The sequence below is a fragment of the Cyprinodon variegatus genome, unplaced genomic scaffold, assembly GCF_000732505.1.
Source record: "Cyprinodon variegatus isolate N-32 unplaced genomic scaffold, C_variegatus-1.0 Scaffold302, whole genome shotgun sequence".
Lineage (NCBI taxonomy): Eukaryota > Metazoa > Chordata > Actinopteri > Cyprinodontiformes > Cyprinodontidae > Cyprinodon > Cyprinodon variegatus.
In genome coordinates, this window is record NW_015150755.1 from 542498 (window position 1) to 565609 (window position 23112).

Below are 23112 nucleotides of genomic sequence, written 5' to 3' on the forward strand. Positions count from 1 at the left end.
TGAAAAAATATATTAAATATAGACTATTATATATTTATTAATAATGTAATATATTTATAATATGTATTACAGTAACACTATGAGTATTTGGAGTTGATATTATACGGGCCCCAGGCCTGGTTGGTATGTTTGGCCCCTATGGATGTGAGGGCAGCCAGCAAGGGGCGCTTTTCAGCCCTGTGCTGAAAATGTCCACAGAGAGGATCGAGTTACTCTACGCCCCATCTTTAAGCCCCGGTCAGTGCGCCGTTAGCCGCAGGACAACAGAGTAAACTACCAAGGGAGGGAGACTGGCGCTATCGGGGACAAACCGCTCCACACTCATGTAAGTCACTATTTAGCCCTAGAAAACATCCTCTAATGGAGAATAACCCACTTTACGCATAAAGCGCGTTGCGTCTTTGTTCGCTGCCTTGATCGCTAATTATAGGGAAATAATAAGGCGCCTGTTGCTCCTGCTGCTGCTGTGGGTGAGGGATCTGTGTTAGAAAACCGGATGTAAAGCTTACTTTTCCAAAGTAACGCGTTTAATTGATGCGTATTTAACTACAGTCGCTGTTCTGTCTACATAACCATGTAGTATCCAACTCCTGCTCGGACGCTTGTTGCTTTTCACTCCATGGAGAGAGATGGTAAAGAAGGAGGAGGAGTTGAAGCAAAGCGGATTGACCCAGCAGAGTCTGTATTCAAAATACTTGGATTGAGTTTACCACAGCAGAACCAAAACAAATCCCTCATACCGTTACTTTTTAATCGACGCGTCTCCCATTAGATCCTTCCTGTTGGATTTAAAGGCAATCATCGCCCAAAACAACAAGAGCAGGAAAAAAAAAAAGAAAAAAAAAGGTGTTTGTGGTTAAGGCTGAAGTGTTTACAAAGTTAAAAGCTTTGTCAGACCTTGGGTGAATCATTACAAAACACCTCAAGGGTAAAGACATTTCCCAGCTTTATTGGAGAAACACAGTAGCTCTGCTTGCAGTAAATGTCAACATCCTTTCAGATGCTCCTGAAAATATCTGTTTTTGTTTCATAATTGCTTGTAAACACATGGTTATGGGGTCAGGGGCCATAGAAAAATATATAGAGGTAAAACAGCAATTGTAAGGAAGAAAAATGCTGTAGTGAACCTTAACAACCTATTGTTCTATTGTACACATCTCCTGCTTTGAGTCAGCAGAGACCAAGCGCCTTAAACTTGTAATGTGTCTCTGAGTCATGCCTTGCCTTAACAAAGCCCTTTTCTTAAGTCTGTTTCGACACTGAGTGCAGAGAAGTTGACTGCCATACCTCAGCATACCTGCATTTCTTGACCATACTACTGCAAACATTCTTTTGTACAAATAAGTTTTCCTTCTGAGGCTGTTTACCTTCAGTTAAAATATTATTTAGTTATAGGCCAGCTGACTGCCTTGGCTGAGCCTGGGGACTAAATATTAGCAGATAGTCCCCACCCATTGATTCATATAAACATATGATCAGTCTTTGAATCATGCCTAAAAATGTACACTATGAACTAATAAATAAAGTTATCCATTTAATAGATTTTTACTTGTGTGACAGGTTTACAGTGGAGAAAAATATGTCAAAAATATTTCTTAAGCCTTTAAGAGGGTACAGGAGGCTTGTCTGTTTATCCACCTCTGCTGCAGCACCTGCCTGATCCTATTGGTCCAGCCGTGGACACCCCCTGGTAATCACGTCAGTCATATTAAAAACATCTCAACCTCTTAACAATATCTGTTGCTCTGGTCTTGATTATAACATCATCCAGCAGAGATAGACAACAAAATATTGATGGGAAACTGCTGAGTTTCTTGTTCCATCAAAGCACTCACTGTGACCTGCACAGAGAGCGGACTTTCTGCAGGTGAGAGCGATCCAAAGTTAAGCTGTTCCTGCCACTTATATCTATTTATTCACTGGATTGAAGTCACCTGCCGCCATCTTGGTACTCCCTACTCTCATGAAGTTGCGCCATAAAAATGCCTGTAATGTAATAACCATAACAAAGCAATCAATACATTTATATTACATGTACGTCCTCAATTTTTCCCATTTATTAAATTGTGTGTGTGTGTAACATTCGTAATATGTTATTACTGTATTATTATGCTACATTTGCACACTAATTTTGTTGTAAAAGATTTGTATAATATGCTATATTACATTTAAAGACTTCAAACCAAATATGCATTGTTGAAGTTGCCTATTTTTTTTAAACATGAGTCACAGTAATGTAAAGATGCCATGAAACAGCAAGTGTGCGTCAAAGTGATTACTTTATCTTTATTTTAAAAGTATTAAACCTCCCCTGAAATCTAACATCATCGTTGCTTGATGCTTTAGCGCATGTACTGTTTACTTTCCAACCAGTCTAATTAGGGAGCACCAATATGGTAGCTGGTGACTTCACAGCACCTTGTGTTACCAACGGCCTATCAGCAATCCAGAGGATACATAGAGATCAGTGGTTCCTGTGGCTTGAGGCGTTTTCCTCAGGTGAGAGCTGCTGTATCGGTTCTATGTTAAAGTGATGAAGCCGCTGCCTGATCCAGGATAGAGGGGATATTTTGTATTTTCCCTTCTCTACCTGCATTGCAGCAAGCCTCATGTATACTAACTTTATTGATGCTATGTCAGCGGCATAACCATTTAGAAGCATTGCAATTATCTGCTGCAGTGAATAATTAGAGGAAAGTAAGAATGGGGAAATATTTTATTTAACTGAGTGTAAAGCAGTATTTCTTTGCAAACATGTTCTTGGTTATAAATGGAAGTGGCTAGTTCCTCCCTCCATACAACTAGTCTGGGACCTGGTTGCCCGCTCTGTTGAAGGGCGTGTTTATGGATATTAGTGAAACAGCCAGGAGGCTGACAGTAGAACTCAAAGAGATTCATAGCTGAAATGGGGGAATGTGTCAATGCGACAATTGTTAGTTATGCACTAAAGAAATGTGACCCCTATGGAAGAAGAGAGTTAATAAGATTTTGCATTTGATGATGTTAAGGTTCTAGAGGCCAAACATAATTTTTAGTCCCTGTCTGGTCGGGGAACCAAATCCATCCATCCATCAATTTTCCATCATGCTTATCCCTGCTAGGGTGGGGTGCTGGTGCCTATGTCCAGCTGTCAATGGGCGAGAGGCAGGTTACACTGTGGACAGGTCACCAGTCCATTGCAGGGCAACACAGACACACAAAGACACACCATGTACACAGAGAAGCCAATTATCCTAACAGTCATGTTTTTGGACTGTGGGAAGAAGCCTGAGTACCCGGAGAGAACCCACACATGCACAGGGACAACATGCAAACTCCATGCAGAAAGACGCCCTATCAGGAATCAAACCCGGAATCTTCTTGCCTTAAGGCAGCAGCAGTACACACTGTGCAGCCCGTGGGAACTGATTCTTGGTATATTTTTCTCAGGCTACATTATTTTCTAATTTAAACATCCGAATACAAACCCCTTGCTCCAATAAAGTCCATTACTGCTTTTCTCTTTAACTGATTTAGAAATTCATTTTTCTTTCTAAAAATGTCTGTAGAAACAGCTTCAGTATTCTCCCATTATACTGTCTTGGTCAAAGTCTTGGTCTTTATATCATGTCCACTTAGATGGTCTTGATTACAATACTACGGTTTGCAGTTTTCCTTAGACGATGACAAGTATACAAAAAACCATGTGAAAACAGTTGCTCTAGTCAGATGAAACCAAAATGTAACTTGCTGACCTAAATGTAGATCTTTACTCCAGAATATTATATGTCCCCACCATAGCCTCCCAGCAGTGAAACACCTCGATGGCAGCATCATGCTGTGGGGATGCATTTCTTCAACAGTGGCAGGGAAGATGGTCAGAAGTGAGGGGAATAGGGATATAATAGGGATTAGATGTATTGGGCAAAGGACACACCTAAAAGTAGCAGGACATTAGCCCTAAAGGCTACATGTCTACAAAAGTTTACAAAAGATTGAGTAAATGAGCAATGATTAAAATGCATGCCACACTTTTCAGACTTTCATTTTAGAATAAGTTGAAATCCTTATTATTATTTATTTTTTTACAGCAAAACTCTCTCACAGCAGTAATTAGTCAAATCAGAAAAAATAATGAAAGACGTTGAAGGTTGTGGCAGTAATGTAACAAAATGTAATACAATAAATAAATAGCAGTAATGATAATGCTGCAAGGCGGTGAATAGAGTCAGTCCCATTCAAATTCAATGAGCTCAGTTTCCTCAGGTACATTTTACATGTGGAATTAAAAAACAGTGCAGTCTGTGACCTAGAAAACTCTTCTGTGCTTTAAATTCTTTAAGATAACAAACGGTCTTTGTTCCTGAGTTTATATGCAAAGTGCAACCTGGGGTTTTACTTTGCATTCAGAACAGATGAATATTTATGATCATTATGATGCAGGAAACAAATTTGTTCCAGCATTTTATTTATTAAATACTTTTTCCACTGACCTTATCAATGCTAGCTCAATTTTGTGTGATTTACATACTGTACTTTCTGCTATGCCAAACTGCTATATCTAATGTGATGAGTCATGGCAGAAGGAGGAAGGGCTGTTCGTTATCTTCATTAGACATCCTATTAGAAAACACATTCCTCAAATAAAACAGCGTCTGACTTTGTGCCTTAAGAAATGTCAAGCTGTAGTAATCCTCCCAGAATCTGTAGGAGAACAGCAGGAACGGGAGGCTGACGTCATCATGTGAGACGGGCGTTATCCTTATTTCGAAATAACTGATAAAACTTTGTTATGACTGATAATCATTAGAATGTTCTGTTTTTGAAATGTGAACACAACCAAGGTCGGATAGGATCAAATGGATTTTTTTCCACATTTTAAAACCTTTATCAAAGTGAGGCTGAAGAAAGACAAATAATCCGCTTTAATTCACCTACAGAAGGATTAGTCAAGCAAAACAAATAATAAGATGCAGCAGATGAGTTGTTGTTAAGATGTGGAATAATTGAATCTTCAATGTAAAAGCTCTTGGTGATGTTTTTTTTTAGAGTTTCTTGATGCTCTGCAGCAGTGAGGCTTGTGACAGATTCGAGTACCGACCCATTGGCATTTTCTCTACGTCTACCTCCTATTTCTCTAACCAATTTCCTGTCAGCCTACTTTCTAATAGAGGCCAGTAGTGAAAAAGTGAAATAAGAAATAAAAAAGGTTGTGATCCTGAAAGCAAGGGAATAAATAAAAAAAAAATTAAAAAAAACTACCCCAGGTACCTTTAGTTTAAGAGGTATGCTTTGAGTCAAGGATGGTTACAACTTTAATACAAAGTTAACAAACAAAAATGAGTTAAACTCTCTCCAGATATCTAACCTTCATGTGTTGGTTCTTTTCAGGCCTTGGAAAAAGAAGACTTTATGATCACCTGGTTGTTTAAAAATGATAGAAACAATCGGTAAGTTTTTATTTTTTTATTATTTGTTTGTCTCAAGTTTAACCCACATCAGTTGAATATTTAAGGTATTACTAGAACAGCAAAATCATAAGTCCAGATCTGAGTCTTCATTTTTCGAATGTGCAACTTTTGCTCAGGGGTTTTGCTAAATAAGTTATTTTTCATGTTTTGTGCTGGCTCTGCTTTGTACATTTGACTCCTGCTGAGTCTCCTGAAGCAGTGTAAGAGGCTCCAGATGCAATTTAAGCCATGTGGATGAAACTAGCAGCATGGTCTTATGATGCTGCTGAAAAAATAGAATTATTTGTTTGTGCATCGAAAGATTTATTCGTCACATGTATATAATAATTGGTGCTGCCAACTTCTTTTCTTCAAAGCTGCAACATGCCAGAAGTAAAAACATGTGGCCCAGTTTTTATGACTGCTTTGGAAATTCACATCTCATCTCCTTTAGATAAACTAGTTTGAATGATGACAGCTGCTGTTTACCAGTATTTATTTAAGGATGCAATTATTGTTTAGGCTCATGCTACAATCAGATTTTTTTCACTGGCTCAGTCAATGTATCCAACACAAGAGCTAAATTATATGGCCTGTTACAGAATATGTGCAAAACCCTTAAAGATTCATATTAGGTGTATTTGGTCAGGGACTGCACCATTTCTAGTCACTGAAAAGCCTTTTGTTGTTAAACTGTCTAATGCAAACAAATTATTTTGTTGTATAAAATGTATCCAATTTAAAGCTAACAAAAGACAACAAGAGTGTCCTTTTGGCTGTGATGGACTGGCGACCTGTACAGTAGACAGGTGGAGATAGGCACCAGTTCCCCTCAGGACCCCGCTTGGGATTAAGCGTGTAAGAAAATGGATGAATGGATGGAGTGTCCTTTTGGCGGTTCCCATATTCAGGGAACACCATAGCAAGTCATTATGACCTACTCAAAAAGTTGTGAAAGTTTTAAGAGTAGTGGTGGTTAGGGCATAGAACTTGGAATCCAGAGTTAGAGCCCCACTCCCACAACTCTGGGTCTCTGAGCAAAGTCCCTTAACCCCACACTGCTCCCTGGGCGCTGCACAATGGCAGCTCACTGCTCCTCAAGGGGATTGGTTCATTTTGTTGCTCTGTACTTGTGCCAGTTTAAGCTGAAAAAAATATATACTACGTGCGCTTCTTGAGGCACCAGGATTTAAACCCAGGTCCGCTGAAGTCCAGTTAAAGTCTTAAACCACTGAGAATTCAAAAGAATATCCTTCATTTCTTCTACTGAATGCACTATTAGTACAGAAAACCGATCTTTTTTCTGTGAATTCAATCTCTGGACTGCTCCCCTTGGGGAGTTGGTCTTGAACTAGGAGCGCAATGCCCTAACCACTAGGCTGCCACTCCATCCATCCATCCATTTTCTGTCACGCTTATCCCAAGCGGGGTCACGAGGGGTGCTGGTGCCTATCTCCAGTTGTCTACGCACAAGAGGCGGGGTACAGCCTTGACAGGTCACCAGTCCATCGCAAGGCTAGGCCGCCACTCCCCGTGGCTAATTTTCTCCACTACAAGCATATTGGAAGAGTTTAAATAACAAATATGAAACAAACGTAGCTGTCTTAAATATTTGTAACATCTTAAAAAAATCATTTCCACATATTAGGGGCTAATATTGAAAGACCAGGGGATCCAGGTGATTTACGATGGGCTTCCAGTTCTGGTCTTTTAAGTCAGGTGGCCTGTATCTTTTAGGTTACGTTCACACCGCAGCCTAAAGTGACCCAAATCGGATTTTTTTTCCCACATGCGTTCTATATCTGATCTTTTCATGGCATTCTGAACAACACAGATCTGATTTTTTCCAATCCGACCCAGGTCACTTGGCTATGTGGTCCTGGATCCGATATGAATCTGATCCTTTTAAATGCGACCTGTGTCTGAACGGCCAGGTTGGATTCACCCGACCTGAACGGCAGTAGTAACCAACATAGGTCACTATTCTGCTTCTTGCTACGCAGAAGCGGCAAGAAAAACAACAACCATGGTGGACGATGATGCGGAGAGCAGTATTTATGTTTAACCATCTTGAAAAGATCCTGGTTTTAAGGTTTGGATATATTGTTAGATGCACTCCAGCATTCCCATCCATGTTTACTTCCGTAAACACAAAGCACGCTGGCTTGTGACGTCATTGCGTCCTCTACAGCGCATGCGGGACACTTAAGCTGTATGAATGCAGTTTACACAGGAGATCACATGCAAGTTGCATATATTTGGAAATGTGAACGGCAACGTAAGAAAATCGGATTTCACAAAAAAATTGGAATTGAGCATCAAGGCCTGCAGTGTGAAGGTAGCCTTAGATGTGTCAGTGCGTTAATACACCTAAATCAAACAATCAGGTCATTAGCAGGACTCTGGAGAGCTAGACTGCTTGCTTAGGAGGTAATTTCTTTGATTGGATTCAGGAGTGGAAGAAGAGACAGATCTAAGATATGCATGACACCGGAAGCCTGTTCTACAAAGATTGTATGTTCAATGGATAACAGGTGCAAAAGCAGTCTGAACTGCTTTGTTTAAATTAGGAACCTGCATGTGGCAGCTAGGCAGCTAGGAAATTACCATAAAAGAAATATTTTTTAAGCCATNAAAATGGATGTTACAGAAGTGAAACGGAGATTAGCCCTTAATGCGCACAATTGAAAAATGTCGGGCTGCAAACGGGTCGGGCTCTACGAAGCTGTCAATCATAACGGGCCGGGCCGGACACGGGCCTGGTTCTTTCGGACTCGGGTCGGTTTCAGGCTGACTTTCAAGGCCCGTTTCATGCTCTAGTCTGGACTGCTTTATTTGAATTAGGAACCTGCATGTGGCAGCTAGGCAGCTAGGAAATTACCATAAAAGAAATATTTTTTAAGCCATGGAGCATTTGAAGCAATAATGACAAAAAATCATATAAAAATAAATAAGTGATAACAATAGATTGAATCTAAAGTGAGTTTACACTGGCTGAAAGTTCTATAGAGAAAAGTAAAAAAAAAAAAAAGGACAATAAAAGCTTAGGTTAAGTTAAAGGTTGAATATCGATCATGAAACTTGGAAAAGCTGATCACCTTTAAATTACATTACAAAAGGAGCCACTACGTACATTTCCATCAGCATTTTGGAGTATCGAATCAAAAAAGTTAGATGGTAAAGACAAAATCGCAAAAAATGTTTTATTTTTTCTCTTGATTGGCTTTTGCAAAAAACGGTTTATCTGCAAAACTTTTTTTTGAATCAGCTCTGACGTAACAAAATTTCACCTCACATGGCTGATAAGTTGTTCCCGCTGTCTGCGTCTTCCCAGATCTTCTTAGTATTTGTGTAAACATGGCTGGAAGCATCATCCCCATTTCTAGCTGACATGTTAACGCAGGAACAACTTGCTTGTTTTCAAAATATTCATATAAAACCTCCTGATCTGTGGTCAGCATTAGATTTCAGCCTCTACTTCCTGGTAATTTCAGCCCTGCATGACAATATTTTTAAAATGTATGTAAAGTTTTTGTAACCAGGCCACGAAGAGTCCTAAAACGAAACCAGAAAATTAAGTGTGGTGCTGATTCTACAACCTGGTAGCACAGGGTATAATTAAGACCTTTGAAGCAACAGGTTGTAGATTTCGGTCTAGGTTAAAAAGGACAGGCAGTTTTTAAAAAAATTTGAACATGCTTTGGGCCCAGTCTGTATTTTATTGCTCAAAATCAAACAAAAGGAGACTGACTGCATATTTAAGCAAAGACAATAATAAAAACAAACTAACTAACATGCTTAGAACCAGAAGTAACTATAAACTATATATGTTGAAGCTCAAGTCTCATTGCCTCATCTTTGTTGCACCAACAAAGCTCCTTAGTCCAAAAAGAGCTCCCAGCCATTGTGCGTGGCCTGCTAGGTGTTAGTCACAGTTGGTCAGCTACAGAAATTGCTTTATTTTTGCTCAGGAAGGCGTCTGGCTGGCCTTTCCTCGCTAACAAGCCGCTGTGGAGTTGCTTGATTTGTGGAGCTTATGTGGGGTCCGGCAAGCAAACAGCAGAGGGCTTTGCCTCTCTTATCTCTTCGTCCTGATAGCCATTCTTTGCTCCCAGTCATTCCCACCGTTGACCCTAGCAGCAAGAAATGGAAGCAGAGCTGTTCTGTGAACAATCAGAGCGTTAAAAATTGAGTTTCAACTTTTGTGCAAAACCTGGAGCGATGTGATTTTGATACAGTTAGGTCTGTTAAGCACCCATCAGCCTTAGCTAAGCCTAGTTTCTAGATTTACGGCTCCATCCTTTCAGCCTTGTGGGTTTATGCATAAAGTAATGTCAGAAAAACAGAAGTAAAAGTAAAAAAAAAAAAATCTTTAAAGCTGTTTTGTGAAGAATAATGAAAAACAATATGTAGTGTCATCTCTTAGCTTCTCTCCCAGCTTTCACAGTCTTTTCTAATCAAGAACTGTCTCTCCCACGCCTGTTTCTCCCTGCTTCCTTGCTTGTGCTCTGGCCGGCTCTGTCACTGAAATATGTGACGGCTTCCAGATACACAGCGTGCCTTGCAGGCGGTGGAGCGTCTCCAGGCCAAACTGAAGGAGAGGGGGGAGGTCCCCACTGAGGAAAAGCTCAGCCTGCTCAGATCAGTGCTTCAAAGCCCTCTCTTCCACCAGATCCTCGCTTTGCAAAAGTCCGTCCAGCATCTCAGAGATCAGGTTTGATATTATCCCTGTAATACTTTCTATGACCTCGTCCTTAACTATTTCTGCACTTACTTATTGTCATTACCTTACTGCAACATAAGATAATTTATTATTTTCTAATGTGTGCAACATCAGCACCCACTGCTAAGGTCTTAAAACATTCTGGAACTCAATTTTTTTGTGTGCATGTCTGATATCCATCACAGAACTCAGAACATTTAATCCTTTTATCTGTCATTATTTGATCTGACAGAAAAATATGAAGCAGTGGAGAATTTTCGAAGTGAATAGAGAACTTTAAAAAATTAGAATAAAAACCTGTGGGTCAGTTCTTTGTAAAGCCACCTTCTGCTACACTTATAGCTGCAAGCCTCTGAAAGGCTGGACCCGCAACCTGCTCTGCACATCTACCGACTTGTTCCTTTTTCTTTTTGCATTGCTTGGCCAGAGGAGATCCAGAGCATCAGCAAACTTCAATCGTCCAATTTTGTCACAGATTCTCAACTGGATTTGCGTCCGAACTTTTACTGGGCCATTCTAATAATCAGATATCCATAGAGATGAAAATCTTTTAAGTGTAGCCCTCCACTCTAAACTTTTGAAGCATCTGACACAGTTTCTTTCAGGTGTGTCCTGTATGCCTCTTTCTATCAATGTCGACAAGCTTCACTGTCCCTGCTGAAAAAAATGTCGGCCGTGTTCCCTAATAGGTTGGGGAAAAAGCAGAAATGCACACAGGCCTGTCCAAAGTTGTTCCTCGTGGGCCGCTATCCTGCAGGTTTTAAAGGTTTCCCTGCTTTAACACAGTGATTTGCATTGATAGCTGATTAACAGGCCTTTGATGAACTACAATCAGAATCAATTGTGCTGAAGCTGAGAAACACTGACACCCTGTAGAACAGCGGCCCGCAAGGACCGACTTTTAGCAGCCCTGCCTTAGGATAAACACCTCTGTGTGAGATGCCCAATGCTCAGGGTATTCCTTTATAACCAAATCTGGGTTTAAGCATCTCCACAGTATTTTTTACCTCTCATATGATCTAGTTTAGAGTTAATTTGACACCTGAAGGCTGGACATGACTTTATAAGAAAACTGGACAAAAATAAATTTAATAGATAAAATCTTGCGGTTTTAATGTGAAAATTTTGAAGGAAAGTTAAACCTTTTTCAGAGCTCCTAATCCCTCAGTCTCCATCACCTGCTGAACATGTAAGGATTTGCCAATTATGTGCTGAATTTCTATCATTTTTACACATTAAAGATTTATATAAATGGTAATTGCAGCTTTAACCCTGACACTTTAGTAAAAATGGTGGTTTAAGTGGTTTATGGAAAGGATTCATGAGTTAAGAAAATTTTAAAGTTGGATATATCTGTAAAAATGTTCTTGTCAGACAAAATGAGCTTAAAGAAGAAACTGCCTGCAAACAAATGAGCAAATGGCTGCAAAATGGCTGTTTTTATAATTCCACAAGTGAGTTCTATTTACGTAGCAATCTTAAGAAGGTCCCTGGTACAAGTTTGGCTCCAGGACCTTATAATAACTCTGGAGGAGTTTCACAGATCTCTCAGAGACATTGCCAGAGGGACAGCCATCGCTACATGAAGCAATTGCACCAAGATTTATATCTGATTTGCCAAATAGATGCTGTCCTTTAGTTAAAGCCAGAAAAATGTCTACTGTAGCGTTGGTTACTGAAACACTCACTCGTTTGGTCATCTTACCAACAGAGTTCCATCGTAAGCCACAGAAATATGTGGTAAACTTTGTAAAGTGTCATTTCTTTTTTTTTTTATATACGATGCAGTTCTTTAGTGTAGGCTGGATCGAAATAAGTTTAGGTACTTATCTTGTTTTTACATCATGGTTGTTTTTAGATATTCATTTTATCAAAGTTAGTGTTTAGTGTAGAAGATATTTATTTTATATATTTCCATACTTTAATGGATTTACAGGTTCTGTTATCTTTCGCATTCGAAAAACAGCTTGCAGACATTGGTGGCTTCTGTATCACCTTATATTTATACTCGAAGACAAAGGAAATTGTTAATTACTCCTTAAAAGTTAATAGACTTTTTGATGAAGTAAAAAAAAAATTTTTTTTTTTCCTTTTTTATTTTGGATATGGTTTGTAATCACACCAAAAGTAAATAAACATAAAACATGATGGAAAAGCCTGAAACCTATATTTCATATATTCATTTTTATCACCTATTTTATATTGTCAGTTTAAAATAAAAAGCAACTTAAATTAAATAAATGCTATGTTTTAAATTGAAGGAGGGCAAGCTAAATAAGAACAGGTAGTATCTAGCTTTATGTCGTCTTCCTGTAACTCTGCTTTCCTAACAGACACTTCCCTAAATCTTTACCCGCTTTCACGTAAAAAAAAAAAATAATAAAAAATCACCCCCCTCTGCTACCAGTCCTTGTTTTATTCCCAGTAGTATTTTTTTGTGGGCAAACTGCTGTCTGGGTTTACATAAGCCAGGTGTAGAATTCGTATAAGAGCTCAGATAGTTGGTACAAGTGGAAAAATCATTTTTTTAAGTTCTTTGTGAGATGATTTTCCCTGCTGAGAATGGATTTCAGTAGAAGCAAAGAGCTATTAAGCCAGTGGAAAGGAACAGGCTAAGTATTTGAGAAGTAGGAGAAAATATGCTTGCTATGCAGTGGGAGTCACTGGGATGAGAGAACACCCCCCACCACAGTTATAGAAATTTTCAATCTTAAAGTCCCTCCAGGCAGTCTTTTTTTATATTTTATTTTGCCTTGGCAGTTAAAGTTTCTCTCTTTATTCCTTCCAGATCTAGAGCTGGACGGCTTTAAGGGGTTTTACCGAGGCTAAAGGGACATATTTTAATAAAAAGTGTAAATCTGCGAGTGTTTCTTAGATCTCTCTGTTCCAATCAAACCAAACTGTGCTTGTTTGGCTCCCTAAAGCGATAATAATTTCGAGGGGCATGTAGTGTTTTGTTGTGAAAAGAGAGCCAGACACAAAAAGCATTTAGTTTGTCTTCTGGCTTCTGTTAGTTAGGCCTTGCTAGATCCGTGTCGCCATGGTGATAGGGCCCCAGCTCCTCGGGAAGAAAGAGGCCTGCACTACCGCCGCCGCTGCTCCCATGTGAAGTGGGGCAGAAACAATTTCTTGAATGTGCAAGAACCAAACTGGAACTTTAATCCTCTTAGCTAGGCCCTGGCTAACAAAGCTCACACATGAGGACAGCAACTTAGCCGCGTGCTACACTAACTTATACCAGCCTGCAGGGTTTGTTTTGGAGTACTGATGCATCGTGTTAATTGGACTTTAGTTCATGAGGACTAATCTGGGACACATATTTATCAGGCATCATAAACTCATTCCAGATGATTTAGAAATTCACACGGGTTATCTTTAGCTCCATCCTCTTAAAATCCAGTTAAACCCTTTTTTGACAAATAAAATCAGGAAATCGTTGTTTTATATTATTGTTTAATTTTTGCAATTCATCTGCCACACAGCTTACAGCGGCTGCAGTAATTAAAACCCATTCATACAGAATCCATACAGCCTCCCTCTTCTCCCTTCTACCATAGAAATACTGTATTTGGAGCCGAGTCATTGTTGGAACATCGGCTAAGAGCCATTATCTCCTCAGGGATTAGACGGCCACAGATCCAGCTAATCGGGGTGGGATAACAAGCTCTCCACTGTCCCAGTGGTTTTAGGCAGCCCGCAATCGGAGGCTTATTGTCTAAAATTAAACTCTTTAAATGTTTACGTTGACGTCTCAAATCAGCCGTGATGTTTTCCTGTTAAATTTAAACTTTTCATTTATTGTGTTTTAGCGCAATAACTTAAAGTCCAGAACAATTGAGCTGTTTTAAAGTATTTCTAGTTATAGATTACAACGTTACAGTTTTTTTCCCTTATAACACAATCTGTTTATGTATAATTTTATGGTCACTATAGTTTTTAATATATTTCTATATATTAGATTCATATATAAATTCATATCCTTGACCTTTTAACACGTCCTTCCATTACATCCAGAAATTTCTGTGCATTTTAATTAGATTTTATAGGATAGATCAGCAGAAGATAAAAAAAAGCATGTAGTTAAAAAGGATGCAGTATAAAGAATACATACAAATGTATGTGATGTAAATGTGATCAGGATGATGCCTTCTCTATGTTTAGGGCAAATTGAGCAGTTAGTTTTCCTCCACACTTTGCATATTGCCTGTTGGTCATAAGGTCAAATTTCTCTCCCACCCGACCAGATCTCCCTCCTCTACATGTTCGTTATTTCCTCTCTTAGCTGGTTCTGTGATCAATGCTCTCCCTGCATGGCTGCTCATTTTCTCTCTGCGTTTAACTACTACTTTATCCCTGAACTGTCTACCTTGTTTCTTGGTCCTGATGCCATTTGTTCATTAATGCACTGAGGTGCTGATACCATGACAGTAGTTTGTAAGAGCAGCTGAATTTATGCTGAGATTAGTTTACAAATTTAAATTTAGGTAATTTACTTAGTCGATCCGGTGTCTGCAAGCTTTCATATTCAAATAGTCCCTTTGGCCTGTGTCCGGCTAAGTCGAAGTAATTCAGAGCCATAAAATATTACATAATTTAATATTAAAAAAAAAAAAAACACAGGAAATCTGTTGCATCTTATACAACCACTGTTTATTTGTATTTTTAGCCACTATAAAGAGCATTTTTGAGGGTCCAAATAGCCACATGTGGCTCCAGAGCCGCAGGTTGCAGACCCCTGTACTAGATCAAGTCTGAAGTTGATTTTATTTGTATGAACAATTTTTTTACCTTATAAGTAGGCATTTGTTTTTGTTGGTCCATCAAAAAAAATTACATGAAAGTTTGTTGTTGTAACACAAAAACAGTGTGAAAAGGCCTTCAAAATATTCTTATTTATTCCTCCAGGAAGGTGTCACTCCATCAAGAGGAAGTGACCTCAGTGATCAAATCATCAAAGCCAATGGCAGCCACGCTTCCTACTCAGACATCCCAGCTACTTCACCTGCCAATGGCAAAACGTCATTGGAAGATTTTGAGGGTGTCATCCAAACTATGGCCCAGGTAGAATCACCCTAAAGGGAGACAATTAAAGTGCCTTTTGATCTGCATTTGCCTTATTTATGTTGGTCATCTGAAATCCTGTGAAATCCCACTTTATCTAACTTTTAAAAAATAATTTAGTACCTATTTTTTACACTAAAAAATTTGAATCCTCTAGTTCTGCTGAATGGGGATTTGTAGGATGGTTAATACATTTGTTTGTCATGTTTGTATTGCAAAGGGTCGCTACGTGGCACATGTGGAGCTGCAGAAACCAGCGTCAGGGGGTCTGGGCTTCAGTGTGGTGGGATTAAAGAGTGAGAACCGTGGAGAGCTGGGAATTTTTATTCAAGAAATTCAACCAGGAAGTGTTGCCCATAGGTATGTTTAGAAACTTTAAACATGTCAGTGTTTTCTCTGATTTACTTATTTAAAGACATTTCATAAAGATTTACATGAACACCTTTGGTTCAGACCTTATTGATACCATTTCAATACACCAAGGTTGGTCTGGATTTTCCCTTTAACTGTTTGTCTCCAGTCTACATTGTTCTGGAACCTATGTAGGGACCCAATTTCATTGAAAAGAGTGATTGATTCACAAGTTACCACATTATATCCTGATGTCTTGTGCTCTTAAAAGTGACGGAAAGCTGAAGGAAGCAGACCAGATCTTAGCCATAAACAGTCAGCCTCTGGATCACACGGTCACCCACCAACAAGCCATCAGCATCCTGCAGAGTGCTTCAGAGAGGGTGCAGCTCACCGTGGCCAGAGGGCCGATACCTCAGCTGACCAGTCCAGTGGTGTCGCGCACACCGTCTGCAGCTAGCACATTGTCAGCCCACTCCAGCAAGGTATATAAAGACAATGTGTTAATGCAAGACATTTTTTATTATGTGGAATTATAAGGATTTAGCCAACATCTCCAAAATGTTCACATGTTATGCAAATTATGTCCAATCCACTGTGTTCAATTGTTTTTTTTTTGTTGTTGTTGTTTTTTTTACCCAGTGGCAACATGTGGAGACAATCGAGTTGGTTAACGATGGCACTGGTCTCGGCTTTGGGATTGTTGGAGGAAAAACTACTGGGGTTATTGTCAAAACGATACTTCCTGGAGGGATTGCAGATCAGGTGATTACACTGTTGTGTCTTAATTGGGCTGAGCATCTGTCAAGGTTCCCACCAATAGCATCATCAAAACACGTTCCTTTAATCACAGGATGGACGTTTGCGGAGTGGGGATCACATACTGCGGATCGGAGACACCGACCTGTTCGGCATGGGCAGCGAACAGGTGGCCCAGGTCCTCAGACAGTGTGGCAACAGGGTGAAACTGGTTGTTACCCGGGGGCCTGTGGAAGAGACCCCGTCTGCTGTCATGTCTGTTGTGCTTCCCACCGTAGCTGAACAGCAGGTAAAGTGAACTGTTGCATTAAGACATGGAAACATGTATCTCTGCTTCTTTCTGTATGTCTGCTTCTGTCTCCTTGAACCCCTGTCGGCCTCAGCAGATGGCCGCTCACACTGAACCTGGTTCTACTGGCGGTTTCTTCCTGTTAAAGGGAGTTTTTCCTCCCCACTGTTCCTACAAGCATGCTTGGTGTGAGGGATTGCTGAAGAGTTAATGAGTTGATGCAATCAACTGGTTTTCCTTAGCTATAAATTTTTGAACTTATCTAACTATACAATCTAGTTGAATTGTAAAGTGCCTTGAGATAACATGTGTTTTGAATTGAGGCTATAAAAATAAACTGAATTGAATTGATTAAGGGCAATTATTTTAATGGAAGTTAACTTTTTTTGTTTTTTTTTTGTTTTTTACACAAAATGCTTTTTTGTGAAGTAGATTTAAAGAAAATCTGTTATAAGATTTTGTTACATTGGCTACATTGGCATTTTAATTTGTTAAAAACAACAACAAGCCTAGCTTCTTAGGAAAAGGCTAATGAAGCAATAAAAACTTAGAAGCACTAGCGGAGGGTTCCACCAAAAAAACTTGAAATTACTTATAAGGAAAATATTCTTCATGTTGAATTCAAAGAAATATCAAAATTGAAACATTATTTATGTGGTTGAAAAAAAAAAACGGTTTCACTCCTCACTCATTCAATACAGAAAAAAGGACCCAAACCAAAAAAAACTCAGCTGTCCTTTTTCCTTTATCACAGCTGGGGGGCTGACCTGACTAGGTAGAAAATCCTAAACAAATAATCAAAAGCTGTATATTGTTTCTCCTACCATCTCTAATTCTTTTATATCACTACAAACATTTCAACAATTTAATCTTTTAAATAATACACTCTAACAGATGTTGTTTTATATTTTACTATGCTTTATGGTACTATTATTATATGTAAGTAAGGTGTGTATAATTGCCCAACATCAGCAGACAGCACTATCCACATAATGCATATAATAGCTCCTTCACACACTGTGGTCTGCAGCAGGGTATACTCAGGTTCACAGTCACTCATTATTGCTCAGAGTCTAAAACCTTGTAACTCCAGTGACTGATGTGAATCACAGACAGCAGTTAGTTTTAGGTGCCCTATTTCTCAATAATCTATAGTTGTCTCATCCAGACTGTTTTCTTTTTTCTTTCTTAGCTTAAGGGGTTAATTTGATCAAATCCTGACTTTCAGACAGTGTAAAATTCCGACTGAAAATCTTTTACTTCAAATAAAGTCGAAAAAGTGTTCTTAATAGTCTATAAAATTAAAAAACGGCTTTGTGGTAACAAAGCATGCAAGATACGCCTCTCAAGGCAAAAAGGAAAACCAAAAGCTGTCCCACTTTTTTTTTGCAACATTACATCCATCTTTTCAAGATTTTACTTCAGTATTGAAGCTATGCCTGTCAAATGTCTCTAACCAGAGTTTATGCTCTGTTTTTACGAGAGAGCATTTTCTGTTTTCAAAAGTTGTTACTGTTTGTTAGTTTTCTTCCTTTCAGCAAAAGGTTAGAATTACAAATTTTCTCTGATCTCAGGAGTTGAATTTGTGCTAATCTTTGACGTTTTTTGGTTTTAGGTAAAAAGAAAATGTAGCCATTTCCCTATATTGCTCCTCCTGTTTTTGAATTGTATAATGCATTTAATTTATGCTTGCCGGTGCTGTTCCAACATAACTAATTAATCCAAATTTCTGCATTTAAAACATTTTGTATGGCTTGCAACCATGTTTCATCACAGAGAAAGGATAAAATGGGACAATGTCGCTTTCATCCTTTTTTTTGTTGCTTTTCCTTAAATATCCACTTCCATCTTTGTAAAGCATTTGTCTACATTGTAAATGCTTAAGTAATGCTGACAAGGCCCTGCTGACAAGATAAAGAAAAACATTATAGCTAAAAAGATCATTTGGGAAGAAGAATGGCCCGAATTAAAAAAATGAACACCCAGAAGACTGCACTACTACCAACCAGATCAGGACCCAACAAAAGGCTAAACAATCTGACCAGGTACTGTATCTTCACTGGCCGAGGAAGAAAAGTTCTGATCCTACCAGATGGTAACCAGTCAGGACCAATAAACATATATAAGTCATAAAAATATAAGTCACCGAAGTCTGTCCTTTATTTTTTACCACTGTATATATCTGGGTGCACTGTATATACTTCATGCACCTTTTCCTCCTTTTGCACCTCCTGTTGGTTTATAAGAGCCGATTTCAAAAGGGAATTTCTCACTTGTGAGATTAATAAAGTTTATTGTATTCTATTCTACTCTAAACCATCATCCAGCTAATTTCTCAGAGCATCTCTACAATACAGTGGTATACATCGACATACATACATTCTTTTTCTTTGCATATGCAGGTTTATCTTAACTGCCAAAAACTTAAAAAGTGACCATAATTATCAATTTATAAAAGAAAGAATAAAACCACTGAAAAATGCATTATATTTCAGCTATACATACTTTAGATATTCAGGATTTAATTCATTTAAGTGGAGAAGATTTTTGTAAACCTTTTTTTAATGTATGTTTTAACAGGGCGGTGAAGAAGACGAGGTTGAAGCATTTGATGTGAGCCTAACCAAGAACACGCAGGGACTGGGCATCACAATCGCTGGCTACGTTGGAGATAAAAATTCAGGTGAGATAAAAATAGAGATGTAGTGAAGCGACCATTATTCCATAAAAGGGTTAAGAAACAAAAAGTAAACAATCTGCTGTTTAAATGAATGTATAATGATGCTGTAAAATCGTCACCCTGTGGACTCGCAACAGCCCCACTGAGGCACTGCTTCACCGGTGCATACATTTGTAGTTTTAATATTGCTGTGATTCTCTTTATCAGCTGCAAGAAAGTTTGCAGGAGCTCCAGGGATCTGGAATATTGTTTTCTCTGTTGGAGGTTTTACCAAGGTGGAGGGAAACAAAATAGAAGTGCAACAGCAAACCTGACAATCATAGATAGAAACTGGGAGGTACAAAGGAGGGTGATTACAAGATTGGAGCTTATATGGGACTCATATAGGTGGGAAAGGGCTGGGATCAGGAAAGCTGATGTAATTGAGGGAAATTAACACAACTGAACAAGTAAATAAAATTAAAAAAATTGAAAAGGTGCCAATAAAACACAAATTACACTGGAAAAATGTTCTGAAGATGAGAAACTGTCTTAAAATAAGTGAATTTACCCTCAATTTGAGGAGGAAAATGAGATGATATGCCCATGGAATGAGGATTTTAACCTTTAAAATGAGATAATTAGCTATTATGAGCTTGAAATAAGACAATGCATTTGTTTTTTTTTATTTTAAATGTATATTGTCTTATTCCATTTGGAAAGTTTTTCACTTACCTCCTCAGTTCCAGAAAAAAAGCACTCATTTTAAGAAAAAATAACTTGCTTAGATTTACATATTTTGCATTTCAATATTAAAGCCTTTCAACATTAAAACAAAACTAAAAAAAACAGCTTGCATCATAGGTATGGGAATTATGTATAGCAGCCTTCTCAATTAAATTTCTCTGAGTCTTCTGATGTTCAAAAGTCTCTGTGCCACAAGTAATTGGGTTTAAATATCTGCTGAAGCATAGCTTAGAAATGGTTTACAGAAAAGATATAAAAGATCAAAGATCTGTTTCTGTGCTTTACTGGGTATGCTTTACAAGCCGCCCTGATTCGTGTGTGTTCCCTAGCCTGCAAGCAGAAGATAAACCACAATGTAAAGTGTAAACGCTTAGAAGTATCCGTCACTACTTAAACATCTTGTTCTGACTCCCCAGAGCCTTCCGGCATCTTTGTAAAGAGCATAACAAAAGACAGCGCTGTGGATCATGATGGCCGTATTCATGTCGGAGACCAGATAATCGCTGTAAGTACCTAGATTGTTCCCCCTGGAAGAAACGCTGCTTTTATTGTTTTCATTTGGTCTGACTTAAAACCTGCAGCAAAGGTTGTGTTACAGTTATCACATTTACACACTCAGTGGAGGGAAGTTATGAGATGCATAATTTTGAATAATTCACAGTTAACAGATAGCAGCATTTATTTCTTTTGTTTTTGGAACCATGAATATAATAGAGTGTTTAATTAACATAGTGAGAAAATATGTTTTTAATATTCTTACTGAGGATTTTTATGGTGCGTTGTTTTCATAATGTTCAGGCTGAGTCCTCTGGTTTTATTCTATTCTCTGAGAATCTTATAATTACTTTAATTACTTTAATTTATTATCCATCTGAGAAGGACTGAATTAAGCAAGAGAGCTGGGAATACTCGGTGTGTTTTCTGCACTGCCTCTGGTGTTTACAAACTCTTAAATTGATTTAATTTCATTTCCTTCAAGCAAGAGTGCATTTTGCAACTTAGCAGTCCCTCAAAGAGTCTTTTTCTGCCACTTTTAAACCCCTGGTTGATACAAATTATGCCCCCTGCAGGTGGACGGCGTAAACATCCAGGGATACACCAATCAACAGGCAGTGGAGGTGCTCAGACACACTGGCCAGACGGTCCACCTTAAGCTGATCCGGCGGGACTTCAGAGCTGACGAGGAGGAACCCCCCATTGTGACACCCGTCGTCTCTGTCTTGTCCCCTTCTGCCACCATCCCCACCACTGCCACCATCATGAAGGAGCTGGCGTTGGAAGAGAGGATAGCCGAGCAGCCCGCTCAAGGTAGGGAGAAAAGTCAATTGTTAAAAAATAAGGAAACCAAAGCAAAATACCAATCTTGAAATTTGTTGTGGCTTCAATATTTTTGTTTCTTTCCTTATTTTATGTGACATGCTGTCTTCTTTTAGTTGTAAACTTAAATTTAAAAACATGTAAAAAATGTTTTTATGACTTATTTTCATATTTCAGTTTTCTGAATAGTGTACATTTGAATACAAAATAATCAGTTTAAAGATGTAACTTAAGTCCACCGCATGTTTCTTTTCTTCAGGACTGTTGCAATATTTTTTGCTGACAATACTGAATATTTAATAGCACGTCTTCAGCCAGTGACAACAAAAAGCATACAAAAAAATGAATGGGTGCTGGTGTAATACACCTTCTGGTTAATGTTTTTTTTAATTCACTTTCTTAGCTGTCTTTAAGTGCTCTGTGACTTAAAGTTGATTCTGTTTTTTGTTTGTTTTTTTTAGCTACTTTGCCCACGATAATTAAGCGGAGATAAAAATTCTGCTCTGAGTTAAAACTATTTATTGTTTTTTTTTTAAGCCACTACTATCCCAGCTTTTAAATACTGTGCAGCATGTTTTTTTAAGGGACAGAACCTCTTTACCAGCACTTAGAGATGAGGAGTTTGAGTTTATCTCCTTTTAGAGTGTCTCTACATCCTCCAGGTGTCTGGCAGAGGGGATGAAAGAGTTAATTACACTGTGTATTCTTCAAAAATGTATTGTTTCTTTGAAAGAGAACCAGGCCCACACTAGTGTAGATCGTCCCCAATGCTTAGTATGATATAGAGTTTATGATTTTGTGATTCTATTTTTTTTCTTATAGCCATTTCCTTGCTTAAGTTGATCAACACACATCTGCCTTACTTTAATGGTTTTCTTGCCTTCCTCCATTTAAAAGAGTGGCTAAGAGAAGCAGATTTCTGCACCGTGTCAAAACTAAAGCCAGTGAAAAAAGGAAGTCATGGATTTTAATTTAAAAGTTCCTGTTCACTTTTAATCTCTGTTAATCTTAAAAATGAAATTTGAAAGGATTAATTAGAAATCCTTTAGTCAGTTCAGCTTAATGTGGACTGTCATAAATAATTTAGTAAGTGCATTTATGTAATGTTCTTGTTCACCTTTAATGGATCTAATGAATACAATGAATAGATAAGAAATACATCTTAAAGTGGGTCAAATATGTTAGAAACATTACAATATAATAAATTAACAGATCTTGACCCTTCCATCTTTTGCTGCAGCTCTAAGCTGTTAGTCTTCATCACTTCATCGTATCATTGCTCTTATTTTTAGGTTTGGCTTCTTTTGCTTTGTACAGCAATCTGTACACGACATTATAAATGTCTGCTCTGGTTGTTTTTCAAAATGTGGAATACTGTTAGAAGTGTAACCTTAATCAAAACACAGAGACATGTAATTAAAGTGTTTTTTTTTTCCCCCAATGGTGTTGACAGAAACTAAAGTTTTATATGGAAGAAAGAAGCCATCTTAAATGAGTGGGTGTGTGTCAACAAGGATTTTTAGAAATAGGAAGTAATTAGATACTCAAAGATCTAAACAAAGACTTGTACGAACAGATCAATAAGTTTATGGAACTCACAAATAATATTTCATATTATATTGCAGAATCAGACATTTTAAATAAGAAATATTTAATTTTAATTTGAGTACATATTTGAAACTGTGAAAATCCTGGAAATATAGTTAGAAAAATTAGTGTCATTTAAGTTTCTAAATCATTTTGGGTGCCAAAAAAAATTAAACGTACTGCAGTTAAG

General features: G+C 38.2%; 1 protein-coding gene across 13 annotated transcripts in view; it reads left to right on the forward strand.

The window, feature by feature from the left end:
- Positions 1–224: 224 nt before the first annotated feature.
- Positions 225–23112, forward strand: part of mpdz (multiple PDZ domain protein) — a 79995-nt gene continuing 57107 nt past the window's right edge. For all 13 annotated transcript variants that reach the window (XM_015384083.1, XM_015384081.1, XM_015384085.1 and 10 more), the window contains exons 1-11: positions 225–325; positions 5371–5429; positions 9977–10143; positions 15058–15213; positions 15434–15573; positions 15836–16049; positions 16207–16329; positions 16418–16612; positions 19193–19295; positions 20435–20523; positions 21089–21326. In XM_015384083.1, coding sequence (XP_015239569.1) covers positions 5414–5429; positions 9977–10143; positions 15058–15213; positions 15434–15573; positions 15836–16049; positions 16207–16329; positions 16418–16612; positions 19193–19295; positions 20435–20523; positions 21089–21326 — 1441 coding nt within the window. In that variant the 5' untranslated portion in view covers positions 225–325; positions 5371–5413. The remainder of the gene's footprint in view (positions 326–5370; positions 5430–9976; positions 10144–15057; positions 15214–15433; positions 15574–15835; positions 16050–16206; positions 16330–16417; positions 16613–19192; positions 19296–20434; positions 20524–21088; positions 21327–23112) is intronic.